The sequence below is a fragment of the Amphiprion ocellaris genome, chromosome 20, assembly GCF_022539595.1.
Source record: "Amphiprion ocellaris isolate individual 3 ecotype Okinawa chromosome 20, ASM2253959v1, whole genome shotgun sequence".
NCBI lineage: Eukaryota > Metazoa > Chordata > Actinopteri > Pomacentridae > Amphiprion > Amphiprion ocellaris.
The window spans coordinates 30,401,384-30,415,468 of record NC_072785.1 but is presented as its reverse complement, the minus strand read 5'-3'; the positions used below and the strand labels follow the sequence as shown (position 1 = coordinate 30,415,468).

General features: G+C 36.1%; 1 protein-coding gene across 2 annotated transcripts in view; it reads left to right on the top strand.

The window, feature by feature from the left end:
- kcnh5b (potassium voltage-gated channel, subfamily H (eag-related), member 5b) overlaps nucleotides 1–14,085 on the top strand; it is a 152,925-nt gene that overhangs the window by 42,652 nt on the left and 96,188 nt on the right. For both annotated transcript variants that reach the window (XM_055006156.1, XM_055006157.1), the window contains exons 7-8: nucleotides 10,144–10,301; nucleotides 12,975–13,246. In XM_055006156.1, coding sequence (XP_054862131.1) covers nucleotides 10,144–10,301; nucleotides 12,975–13,246 — 430 coding nt within the window. The remainder of the gene's footprint in view (nucleotides 1–10,143; nucleotides 10,302–12,974; nucleotides 13,247–14,085) is intronic.

Sequence of the window (14,085 nt, the reverse complement as noted above, 5' to 3'; positions counted from 1 at the left end):
TCATCACACAGATGGTGTTGTAATATAATAACTATGAGAGACAGTTACAGGTGTGAAGGGAGAGCATGAATTAAAGCAGGACTTTTGGGGATGCAAATTTCGAATCATTCTGATTCCAATTCATTAATCGATAATCAGAGGTCATTAAACACCACAGAAGTCTTAAGGCGGATTCATGGTTTGTGTGGCTATCTATGAACACGGAGTGAAGGATTATGTAGGTTGAACACTACTTGGTTGAAAGTACGGATGTCTTTGAAGATTGATAACAGCTTTGACCTCAACCCGAATCTTTGTTTACGTCCGCCGTCACATGCAAACTGGAGCAGGACTTTTGGGATGCCAAATAGAATAATTTCTTAAAGCACCACATAAGTCTTTGTCATGGTGCCCCGTTGCTATCTAAACTCCCACAATACTCTCTGCTTGCCAACATGAACTGTAGTCTGAGTGACGCTTCCTCTCGCCTCTGCAGTATTAAACAGTAAAAGGAAGCAGCAGCTCTAACACTACATTTACCCTCTAATGCTACATTTACATTTTAACACTACATTTACCCTCTAACATTACTTTTACTCTCAAAACTCAACACAGTACAATGTTTTAGCCTTTAGACAATGCTAATATGGCAGTATTTTGTGTTTGTTGTTGCATATTTTTGAGTTCCTCATGTGTTTCATATCAATATTTGAAGGTTTCTTCTAACTTTTGATCCTAAAACAGCCTCACGTGGAGTTTTTAGTCACTTCAACCAACACTGCAGTGCTATTTTTAGAGAAAATGGACTGTTTCAAGAGCTGAAATGTGGATTGTTATTTTTTGGCTGTGGGTGCACTGTCAGGAACTGTACGGCTTCAAATATACATCAGTCTCTCATTCCTGTTGAACAATATATGTATATATGCTGTGGAGGAGGATGAATACTGTGTTGTAGAGATGTTGAATCCCTGACTCAGCCTCTCGGTTTCATTACAGCAGGAGTGAAACTGTGACAGCTTTGCTATCAGCCACTTAGCAAAATGAAAGTACAGCAGCGTAAACAAGTCGCGGCTGCTGAGGATCTGGTGTTTACATGACAGCAGCAGAAACTGAGCCAGAAAAACGCAGCGTTTTCTCTCGTTACTGAGTGAAATATGGCGAAATATCTGTTTCCCGTTTGGAATTTGTCCTGGAATTGTCGTCTTCTGCTGCTTTCCACTCGTGCAGATTGAAAATTTAAAGGGTTTTGAATGTTTAATGACGCCAGGTTGACCCCTGCGAACACACGGTGCTTTGAAACGAACAGAGAGGAAACTATGTCCACTGAGTTTTGGTTTTTCATGCGTCGTTTTGCTCTCGAGTTCTTTTCATCCGAGCCTCTCCGTCCGGTGGTGACTTCGTTTGGAGGATTTACATACGAGCAGGGAAACGTCCGAGTCCCAGCGGAGGCCTTTGAAGCTGCAGAGGCGGGAAGAGCCTCCCGGATCGGAGCTTCAAAGAGCAGAAAGAAAAGACGAGGTGGAAACCCAACCTGGTCGGGTCGAAGAACAAAGAAACGTCAGATTAGATGGTTCTGAAGAAGCAGATCCAGGTTTACCCAGCTGAACTCTGAGCAGTTTAATGGGGAAAGTTAGCTTCTTAGGCCAATTTACAGCTTCAAACACACTAAAATTAGCCTGCAAACAGTGAATGTGCAGTTTTTCTCTGTTTTATATCGCTGTAAAGTGATTATCTTAATTAACTGGACTAAATATTTTTGGTTTTTGCTCCTGTTAGAGGAAATAAATTCTGTCAGACTTTTTCTGACAACTGTCGAAAGATGTTTCACCATGCTGGATGTATCTTCCAACAACGTGCTCCTCTGTTCACCGCTTCTGAGCCATGCTGCATTTATTTTTATTCATCCAGTAGCTTTGATTTTCCTTTCAGTCTCTCCCAAAGCAACATAAAAATATCCAAATTGGCTCCAAATTGGTCCAAAGCGATGGACAGAATCACTGGAAAACTGTTCAAAATTACCTGAAACTTGTTCAAAATGACCAAAACATTGTTAAAAAATGCAGTATTTGAATCATTTTTGACAATTTTGAGTCTCTACTCATCATCTGTAGAAAGATGTTTCACCATGCTTAATGTATCTCCAACAACTACCTCCTCTGTTCACGGTTTCTGAGCCATGCTGCAGTTATTTATTGATCCAGTAGCTTTGATTTTCCTCTGTCTCTCTGTTTTAACACTGCCTACAGTTCAACCTAAAGAGTTCGCATTTCTTGTAACGTCTCAACTAAGTTGTTCTTGGGTTTCTTAGTTGTGCTACGAAGCTCAGACTGTTTTGTTTTTAACAGAATCTGGAGCAAATGGTTTCATTTATGGCTAATTTTTGAGCAAAACGTACAATAAAATTGATTTTAAGCTTAGATTTGGTGATTTTTCTGTCACAGATTGTTAAAAATCTGATTATTCCTTCAGTTTCTGGCTGATAAATGGTCTCATTTTGGAGTTTTATTTTCTAGATTACATCCTTAAATCCTGGCGGCAGGTTTTCTGATTTAAACTCCTAAATATCTGACATATTTTAGATTAACGGCCCTGACAAACCAGCCAAACTATGAAACATCAGAGGAGAAGATGACGCTGCAGCATCTGAAAGTTTCTGAAACTTTTACAGCATTTGAAAAAGTAGAACGTCGCTTCAAATGAAAACTAAGATCAGAGACGAAGCCGGAAACGAACGAAATTAATTAAATCCTCTCTCCTCAGAAAAAAAACAACATTAATAAACTGCAGCGACTTGACTAAGACTTTTAATACGACATAAAATACATTGTTTTAATATCCGTACCGGCAGAAGTCTGAATAAAAAATCCCTAAAAACCCACAGAAAGCTGCCGAGTCATTAGTAATTAGTCAGTTTATCATTTAGAGGATCGACTGTTTTACTCTCTGAGTGAAATCGAAGATTTAAAAAAAGGTCAACAGGATAAACAGGAACACAACTGGGAATATTTAAGGAGATAAAAACTAATAAAACAAGTTTTTACCACTACAATGGTTGTAAATGCTGAGTACAGAGCTGAAGTTTGGAGAAAAGTGATAGAAATATGGACTTATGCTGCTCTTTTCTTGTTTTTTCATCCCATGGGAGCTTGTTTTGGGAATTTAGAGACTTTTCTGTCTGCTTTTGAAGCTAATTTAACTTGAGATCTCTTCCATCGGTCTCCAGGTTTTCTCTTTTTTAATCTCATCAGCAGAATTTGTTTTCATTCTTTTGTTTCTGCTGCTTCATTTTCTTCTGCAAATAAACTAATCAATACAGTAATTAAAGACGATACTCATATTCTATTACAGCCCACACTGCAGGGATTGATTTCTCATATTTTCATCTGCTAGTTCACAGTTTGATTCTCCAGAAACGTGCACAGAAACAACGGAAATTCACTTAAGTTCACGGATATTAAAGGTTTTGATGAAGCTTGTGGCTCCATGGACATTTTTCAAAAGCACAAACGGAAAATATCCTTGAAGATGTTGCGTGTATGTGTATGTTTGCACTCATACTTTGAATTAATGAAGCAGTTTAATAATAAAAGCATTTACCAGTTGCAGGTTTAGTCCAACGGTCCTGGTTTTTATAGTAAATTCATTCCCAAAATGCTCAAAAAGGGTCAAACTTCAACCTCTGAATTCCACAAAATCACCTAAATTAAATAAATATCAACTTGAAATTGTAAAAACAAACAGGTTTTCAACTCTCTATGAACTATTCAACTGGTGTTTCACATCTGTGTCAAATCTGAGCTTAAATTCGAGACATTTTGGATAATTTTAAAGACATTTTTAGTAATTTTCAAAAATTTTCAGTCATTTTGGACATATTTTGTTACTTTGGACCACTTTTGTGTAAATTTGGGCCAGTTTCAAGTTATTTTTGTCAATTTCGGACAGAAAAATCAAAGCTACTGGATCGATAAATAAATGCAGCATCAGAAACGGTGAACAGAGGAGAAAGTGGTTGAAGATACATTCAGCATGGTGAAACCTCTTTCTACAGATGATGTAAAGAGAACACAATTAGACTCAACTATGTCCAAAATTACTCAAATATTGTCGTTTCTAACAAATCTTGGGGTAATTTCAGAGACGATTCATGTACTTTTCAACAATTTTTAGTCATTCTGAACATTTTCTGTCACCTCAAGGCTTCTAGAGACTCTTTAAACAGGTATTCCTTGTGATGCTGTTCGTCCTTTTTCATGGTCTGTCTGACTGCAGATTGGTTCTTAGAATTGGATTCTTGACATTTTCTCATTAATTTCTACAGACATTATCCATTAAATTACAGCTTTTAGATGCTAACATCCAGTTTGACGTGACAGGTTGATGTTGTTCTGGTTCCATTGAGGTGAAGACAGAGCTCAGCGTCTTTATTCCGCAGCATCATTTGACAACCCTGTTGGCTTCTTCTGCTGTTTTATGTCTTTGCCTCATGATGAGAAGCGATTATCTTTGTGCTGTTGGTAAATATTTAGCCGGAGGTCGAACCGAGTCGAGTCCTGCTGCTCTGAAACGCTCGGCTTTGTTAATTGTGTTAAAATGGATCAACGCCTTGAGGTTCCGGAGGCAGTTGAACAGAAACACTGGAGTTCTCAGCTGATTCTGGTCAGAGAAGATGGTAGAAACAAGGTTTAATTATCAGAATAACTCAACCCAATGACTATTCACCAACTTCTTTGCTGCTTCAAACAAAGTGAATAAATCCAGTCTGTTTTCTGTTTTCATTTCATGTTGTCCTTTCTGAGCAGCTCTATGATGCACTGAAGTATTGAACTGTGGTAAAATATGCTAGCAAACTTTTTTATTCCAGCTCCAGCTAAATTTCTTTATATTTCACAGCAGCATCCCAGCGTTTTAGATCTGGTCTCTGAGGTGACAATCCTGCAGTGATGCATTTTACATGAATCAGCCGTAGTTGGTTTGTCAGAGCTGAAGAAAATCTACAGAAACAAGAAGTGTGGCGAAGTAAAGAAACAGATCATCTCCTCAAGACTTTAAGCTTCAACGGACTCAAAATACTTGATAATCAACAGCAAAAAACTACTTGTTTCAGAACAAAATTGATTCTTTCAAAACGTAAAGGATAATGCATTTTAGTTGGATAGCAAAATTTTTTTCTGGGTACCAAAGTAGAATCTGTTTCCTCTTTATATAACTATTAAAAGCCCATTTTTGTTTTTTTTCATTTTTAACCAACAACGCCCAAGTGACCAATTTTTTTATTTTTTTTTGCTTTCCGTGTTAACCCAACACCAAAAAAATTTAAAAACTGGAGCAAACTGCCCTATTTTCTAGCTTATCTGACAATGAAAACAACTAGAAAAGGGCCAATTTTTCCATGTTCCCAATGTCCAATAACTTTAACAATCAAGTGTAGCTAGGTGGTTCTCTAGTTTGGTATAATTTTTCCATTTTAAACCAAAAACGGGCCTGTTTTCTGGTGGTGGACTCTACTTTAGGAACCACAACGAATGCCATTTTGTGGAGACAGCATTGCCTAAATTATGTTCAGTGTTCTGACTAACACGCTGGTATCTCTGGGTCTGGGTTCAGCACATTTACTATTACTGCTGCTGACAGTGGATAAAACAGCGAGCAGAAAGCCTGAAGCATCAACAGCATATTTTACACGTCAGTGAGTGTGAATGGGACGACAGCGCTACGACTCTTTCCGTGGTGTTACTGTACACAACAACACATCAGTGTGGCGTGTTAACGAGAGAAAACTGAAGGCAGAACATGGATTCAGGCGAAGTTCTCACAATAACACTCACAAAGAAACACAAAACCTGCAGCTAGTCGTGTTATTTCTGGTGTTGGATCACTTGAACACTTTGGCATCATTATTTAAACTCCAGTGAGGCAGATGCTTTTTATTCTCAACCTTTGATCACATCACATAATGTATGTGACTATTATAGCGCAAAAAAACCACTTAGCTTCCCATCTGAGTGGTTTAATATTGAGCATCTGATGATACAGAGTCCCAATCCGATGCTGTTTTCCTTGATAAAGTACAATAAAAGCTATAAAAATTACCTACTGGTTTATACTCTAGAGACCAGAGGAGGCGTCACTCAGACTAAAGGAAGTTCATGTTGGTGAGCAGAGAATATTGTGGGAGTTTAGCTTGTAAAGGGGCACCATGGCAAAGACTTCTGGGAAGTTTAATGACCTCAGACCAGAGGTAATGTGTTGAAGACAAACTGAGATTGATTATATCCCTGTAATATATGTATTAAAGCCACTTTTACAGCCAAAATAATGCCTCTAAAACAGAAAACTCAGCAGTGAGTCTCAAAAGGGCACCATGACAAAGACTTCTATGGCAATTAATGATCTCCAACCAGAGATAATGCGTTTGAATGGTATAGTATTCCTATATCCCTGTAATATATGTAATAGAGACACTTTTGCAGCGAATATTATGTATCTGTTGACTAAAACAGAAATCTCAGCAATGTCTGACACCTAAGTGACAAACGAGCACCATGACAAAGACTTCTGTGGTGGTTAATGACTTCCAACCAGAGATAATGTGTTTAAGACAAACTGAGATTTACTATAAGCAGTATGTGTTTTAGAGCTACTTTCACAGCCAAAATAATGCATCTGTTGACTAAAAGAGAAATCTCAGCACTGTCTAACACCTGAGTGACAAAGGGGCACCAGGACAAAGATTTATGTGACAGTTAATGACCTCCAACCAAAGTCAGTTCCCAATTTATGTGTACGTTGACAACAGTAACACCGGCAGAGGACTGCGCTCAATTTGTGTTATCAGTTAATTGATAATGTTGTCATTTATTGACCAAGAACACGATTCAGAATTAGTATCACTATTATTAGATTTTCAAGAAATATTATGTATATTAAGGATTCAAAAATAATAAATCATTATTTAAACAATGTTTTTTTTGTCCAGATTTTCCTTGTTTTGGTAAATTACAAAAAAATAATCTAGTGAAATAACATAAAACAATATTAATAAATACTGTTTTATGTAATTTCTCTAGATATTTTGTTGGCTGTAAATTGAACATGCCAAAAAATTTTTTTTGGCAAAATTCTTTTTCACCTAATAAATACACTTTTTCAGAATCTTATTGTTTTTAGCTGTATTTAAATATGCAAAAATATCATTATTATAAAGACATCAGCTGCTTTTGAATAGATGTGAAGGACTAAAATAAACTTAGAATATATATAATAATGAATAGCTAACCAACAAAAACGCTAGCATAAGTCCACCTCAAAAGTCTGTATTTTTATATGTAGTCCATCATTCTTTTACAATATGTAGATTTAAGTACTCAGTGTTATTGTATTTAAATCAGCTATAAATATCATTATTTGACAAATATTTGCCATTATTTTCACTGGAGTTTAGTTCGTTAAGGTTACAGTATTCTGTTGTTCTTCAACGTATTTTTATGGCACCCTTACTGACACTTTTTCCCCCCACAATTGTATTAATTTATTCATTTTTAACAGTGTACACAACTTAACTGCACTCTCATTTACCTTCTGCAAGAACTGTTATTTCTTTTGGAACAAGCGCCTTCACGTATTTGTCGATCACTATTTGTTTCTGTTGAGGAAAACTCTCCTGGTTTGGGTTAAAATCCAACTTTTTTATGATATATTTAAGGGTTATCCTCCATTTTCTGGGTTGCCATGGTGACAAGTCCTGCAAAAGTCCAATATATGATTGTTTGGCTGAACAGGAATATCAGCAAAGGGATAAAATAAACATTTAACATTTATCTTCAGTAAATCACAAATAAATGCACTTTAGTTGTTTTTGATGCTGATCAGATGGAATCTGTTACATTTTACTGCATTATTCTCTTATTAAAGGTTCCTTTTTTAGCTTCTTTCCAATTTAAAAACTGAATTATTTCTGTGTTTATTCCTTGTTTCATGTCTCTATTCAGACTTTCAGGCTGGTTTATGTCTTTAGTAGCTGAAGCTGATTGTGTTTCGGAAGATAACGACGGGATTATAGAGGCAAATAAAACATATTTTTGTTTCCCTCTGAGCTGCAAAACAAATAATTTCTCAACGACACGTAGAAATAATGTTGATGGATGCTGGAACATGGCTCCGAATATAAAAGCAGTTCGACAACATCTGAATGTCTCTTTATAAAATAACACCAGAAAGTTTTAAAATATTAAACTTATATGAGAAACTCTTTACATGCTCCCTATTTTCTGTGTTTGTAGTTTTTATTCCGGAGATAAAACATCGTATCAAGGGAAATATTAGTTTACAGGTTGTACAGAAAACAACAGAATAAGCTCACTGCTGTTTGCTTTTGTCTTCTTTTTATTGTAATTTTTTATGCTTCTGTATCAAATGTCTTCAACTAACTTGATAAAAACTTTTAATTGCTGCAGCACCAACAAAAAACCCCTCTGCTGACAGATTACTGAGCCTGTTTTTATTACATTTAAGTTATTTTTAAAACCACCTGCTCCAGATCTGATCCCAGCAGCAGAGAATCGGATCTTTTAAGGTGTTTTTTTTCCAGTTTGTAGTTCTTGATGTGTGGAATTAGTCGTCTAGCAATCATAGATGCAAAAGTATTAGCTTTTAATTTGCATTTTACTTCAGCAACGGCTCAAAATATTCCTGTTTGAATGAAAAGGATCTCGAGAGACTTTTAAAAACGGCTCTTCAGTTCTTAAAAAGTCAGGATCTCATCCAAAAACCATAAAAAGAAGTCTGTGGTGTTTAATTAGTCTCAAAATCCATGCACATGAATGGAAAAAGGTGATACGAGAGCAGAGAAACACCATCTGTGGATGTAGAACCTTCCTTACGAGGGACGATTTCAGGACTTTGGAGGCCGATTTGATTAAATTTGTGTTTTAACTCAGATAAAACTACCAAAAATATAAAGAATTTCAGAACATTTCTGCAAAAAAACTTGACTTTTCTGGTTTAAAGTCAACTAAACTGTGAAAACAAACTCATTTCTAAGCTCTCAGATTGTAATTAATTTCCATGATAATCGTCTATTTATGGTCTGTTACTGAAATGAAAAGTTAATTTTAATTCCTTGCACGTTAAATGTGCAGAACTTTATATTAATGTGGGTTTTGTGTTCACTGGGATGCAACAGATAATCTTCTGACAGATTCTGCATCACGGTGCAGGTTTGAAAAACATCTCATCTTTAGAAAATTACCAAAATGACACCATTTATCACAGACACAAACTGTAAAAAGAGAAAAAAAAGATTGATTTGGAACATTCTGACAATCTTTCAGCAAGTTATCTGCCATTCTTTTGGAAAACTTCACCAAGTCTAAGCTTAGAAATGTGATATTTATTCAAAAACACTTTATTCTACGAGTCTTGTTTGTTTCAAAAAAAAGCCAAAAATTAACTGTTTGCAGTAATTGGACTGTAATAACCCAAGAGATTTCTATTATATTCTCAAATTACAAAGCTTTGCCCAAATTACTTAAAACGTGTTCAAGACCACTGAAATTTTGTTTTCAAAATGATTAAAAATACATTTAAAATTACTCAGAATTTGTCCAAAATAACAAAAAATATTCAAAATGACTCAAATCTGTCTTAAATTACAACATTTTGTCCAAAATCTTCTCCAAAGTTAATAAAAATGTGTACAAAATGACTTAAAATGGTCAAAAATGTGACAACAATGACTGAAAATACATTTAAAATGACTCAGAATGTGTCCACTATAACAAATATAGGTCCAAAATGACTCCAAATGTCTTCAAAATTACTTGAATCTATTGATTCTGTTGTAAGTGACAGCATTTTGTCCAAAATCTTCTGCAATGTGACTGAAAATATGTTCAAAATGACTTTAGAAAATGGTCAAAAATGACAAAAATGTGAGGACAAAATGACTCAAAATATATTTAAAATTACAATTTTCCAGATTCCTTCAAAATGACTCAAATCTCACAACATTTTGTCCAAAATCTTCTCCAAAATAAATGAGTTGTGTTCAAAATGACTTAAGAAATGGTCAAAAATGAAACAATGTGACCAAAATGACTCAAAATATGCTTAAAACTCAGAATATGTCTACAATAACAAAAACTTCTTGTTGCCCCTCCTCAGGGCATCAGCAGCCTGTTCAGCTCCCTGAAGGTGGTTCGGCTGCTTCGTCTCGGCCGAGTCGCCAGAAAACTGGATCATTACCTGGAATATGGAGCCGCCGTTCTGGTTCTCCTGGTCTGTGTGTTCGGACTGGTGGCCCACTGGCTCGCCTGCATCTGGTACGTTGGGGTTTTATGGGTTCATTCTGGTTTTTATGGGTTTTTGTTTTTTTTTTGTAAGGATTCATCCTGGTTTTTATGGATTTCTATTGGTTTTTATTGGTTTTCTTTATTGGTTTTTACTGGTCTTTGTTGGCTTTTAGTGGGTTTTTCCAGGTTTTTTTTTATGGGTTCCTACTGATTTTTATTGTTTTTTTTTATGGGTTTTTATTGGGTTTTGGTAGTTAATATGGTTTTTATGTTTTTTTTTAATTGGTTCTTATTGTTTTTTCAATGTTTTTTTTTTAATTTTTTACAGGTTTTTATTGATTTTGATGCCTTTTATTGGTTTTTATGATTTCTTTTGGTTTTTGCCATTTTTTGTAGGTTTGTATGGGTTTTTACTGTTTCTTCATTGGTTGTAATGGGGTGTGTACTGGTTTTTATTGATTTTTTTTATGGGTTTTTATTAGTTTTTACTGATTTTTATTGGTTCTTATTGGTTTTTATTGTTTTTATATGTTTTTTTTTCCATCCAAGCCATCCTGCTGATTCATTTTTAATATTTTATTCATGCTAAATATTGGACAGTACAAACTGCTGCTGCTGCTCTTCTGCTTTACTACGAGTTTAGCTCGGTTTCTTCAGTACGATATCCAGTGAAATGCAAATTTTTTGCACCCTACAGCAACCAACACCTTCCTGCTTCCTAAAAATCATCCTTTATTTGCAAACATACACAAAAATGAAACTCAACAGCGATGTTTCCTGATGGACTTCTGCTGGAAAACACTGTGAAGCTCCAGATTTTAAAATTATTTTTAAGTGAACAATACAAACAGTTGGTTACCTTCAGGGCTGAAACAGGAACAATACGAGCTCCAGATGCTGTTTCTGCTGCTCATTGTGTTCTTATGCTAATGATTAATGGTTTTAATAACCATAATTAAGGTTTGCTGAAGAGGCCTGTTGAATATTCTTGTAAGCAAATGAAGGGAAACTTGAATTCCATGAAATCCAGACGTTTAAAGGAGTTTATGCTGAGCGGTTTGTGTGTCCATAACGGATCGATTACGACTTTTTGTGTTTCAATGGAGGAGTTTTTTTCCCTCCACTGAGTAGTTTTCATAATGGTGGATCTTATTTTATTTATGCCACCTGCTCTCATTCCCATGGCATCAAGTGAAGCAGTTCAATAAGGACATAAATGTTGGAGTTTTTGCACATTAAAACAACATTTAACAGAGATTTAAGGAGTGAAAGCAACAGAAGTTACTCCATTTTCACCCAGAAGACTGAAGTTTTTGTCCCATATTGGATTATTTTTAGTGTTCCACTTAGTTTTCTTGTATTTTGTGACTTGTTTTGAATCACAGTTTAAGTTTGAGGAAAAATCTTGATTTGTATTAATATTCTCCTTTTCACAACATTAAGATTGTGTTATGAGGCAAATTTTTGAGCTACTGATAAGTTAAACCATCAATGATGAATTGTTAATTTGGGATCACAGTTCGATTTTATCAGTAACATGTTGATTATTGAAACATTCTGTTGCTATTGTTGTAGATTTATCTGTCAATTATTTTCTCAATTAGTTGTTCAATCTATAAATTGTAAGAAAATATTGAAAAATATCAATGTGTTTCCTAAAACCCAAAATGATAAACGCCTTGTTCCCAACCCAAATATTTTCACTTTACTGTCATAGAGGAGGAAAGAAGCTGAAAATATTCACATTTAAGAAGCTGAAATCCGGGAATTTGGACTGTTTTTCTTAAATAATTAAGATTCATTTAACACCTGACAGCTCTAATTAATAGATTATGAATACATTTTCAGGGACACGGGGTGGAGTTGCATTAATTGAAGCTGCATTTACCGAGATACCAAAAATAAAAATGCAATTTTTGGGGGGGTTTGCTCAGAAAATTTAACAAAATGGACACAAAATAAATCAAACTATAGCACCAAAGTACTTTCCAGTGAACAAAGAATACAACTGAATTAAACCTAACAAGTTTAGATATTAGAGTTTAGATCTTGTAGTGTTATTTAAGGTGTGATTTTAGCTAGATATTTGACATATGAGGGATTAAAACCCTACAAATATCTATTAAATACTACTTTACATGATTATAATACAATTGTCAGTTATGGAGAACAACCTAATTAATGTAATATAATAGTTAAGACCCTCTAGTGTTATAAATTACAGAATACTGTTGTAAATATAAAGGCTAAAACCCTTCAGTATTAGCAGTTATAGGGATTAACATGAGTAGCTTAGAGCTAATGTTAGAAACCTGCCAAATATACATGAGAACCCAAGGATTCATTGGATCCCAACCTAATTAATGTATCCATGGATCCGTGATTCATTGGGTTTGTTGGGTTATTGTGATAAAAAAGCTGAAGGAGGCCAATACACGCTGAATATCTAGTAATGAGACAGCAATGGAAAGTGTTTAGTTTCTGGTGAATCAAACAGGAAGTGTGGAATGAAAAGCTGATCTAAGGTTTCTTCAGTTGGCTCTTCATGTTTAAGTCAGATTCATTAGTTCCTGGTTCGGTTTGCCTGTAGATTTTCAATCATCCAGATTGTGGAGATCCTTGGAGTTTCATTACAAATCAGCTGAACTTCTCTTGTAGGTTCCTGAAGGTTCTGGTAAACACGCTTGGTTTCCTCCCCATCAGGTACAGCATCGGAGACTACGAGGTGATCGATGAGGCCACCAACACCATCAAGATGGACAGTTGGCTGTACCAGCTGGCCATCAGCATCGGGTCGCCGTACCGGTACAACGCCAGCGGCTCTGGCCAGTGGGAGGGTGGACCCGGTAAAGACTCCCTGTACATCACCTCACTGTACTTCACCATGACCAGCTTGACTACCATCGGCTTCGGGAACATCGCCCCGAGCACCGATGGAGAGAAGATCTTCTCCGTGGCCATGATGATGGTCGGATGTAAGTACGAGATGTCCTGCTGGGTTTAACTGGGCTGAGATGGCAGGGTTCTTATGGAACCATCTGAATCTGCTGCTGGTTCTGGTTGTTCTGGAGTGAAGCTACACTCCGGTACTGCTGATGTAACATGTTTTATCCATATGGAAAGTCTTCATGAGGAACGCTACTGCTGGAGATCTTATGTGTTGACATTTAAGGCAAAGTGATGCTTGAGAATTTCAGTACTTGCTGTTTTTTACCGTTTTAGCTTAAGGTCAATTGATGCTATCTTCTTGCCAGTCCAAGGTCATGCATGTCAGAAAAGGTATTGCAGATTAGCTGTAGTGCCTGGTTGTGCCACCAGGTGGAGCCTCTTACTGTTTAGTGAGATGGAGTTACAGGTGTGTTTGCTGTCCACCTGTTAACGTTCATAAAACAAGTGCACCTCCCTGCTGTCTAACTGCTAACTGAGGAAATCATATTGATGAACTCAGTGGTATCAAGTATTAAAAAGATGTGTGGTGGTTGTCTGGCTAAGTGAGCTAGCATGGTCACATGCTAAAGATACTATTGGAGCTGCTTTGAGCGAATGCTGCTGCTTCTGCTTGTGGAATTTTTATATACTTTCTGTGAAGTTAGAATTTCACTACTTGCTGGTTTTTGGGCATTTTAGCTTAAGGTTGGATGGTGCCATCAGTTGATCAGTCCAGCTCTGCTAATTATGGATGTAATTGTTAATAGATTAATTGCTGCAAATAATTCAAATGAAATTATATTAACTGACAGGGCAGATAACGAGGGACCTGTACTCAGAAATTAACTGTAAATTCGCTGTTGTACCTGGTTGTTCCACCAGGAGC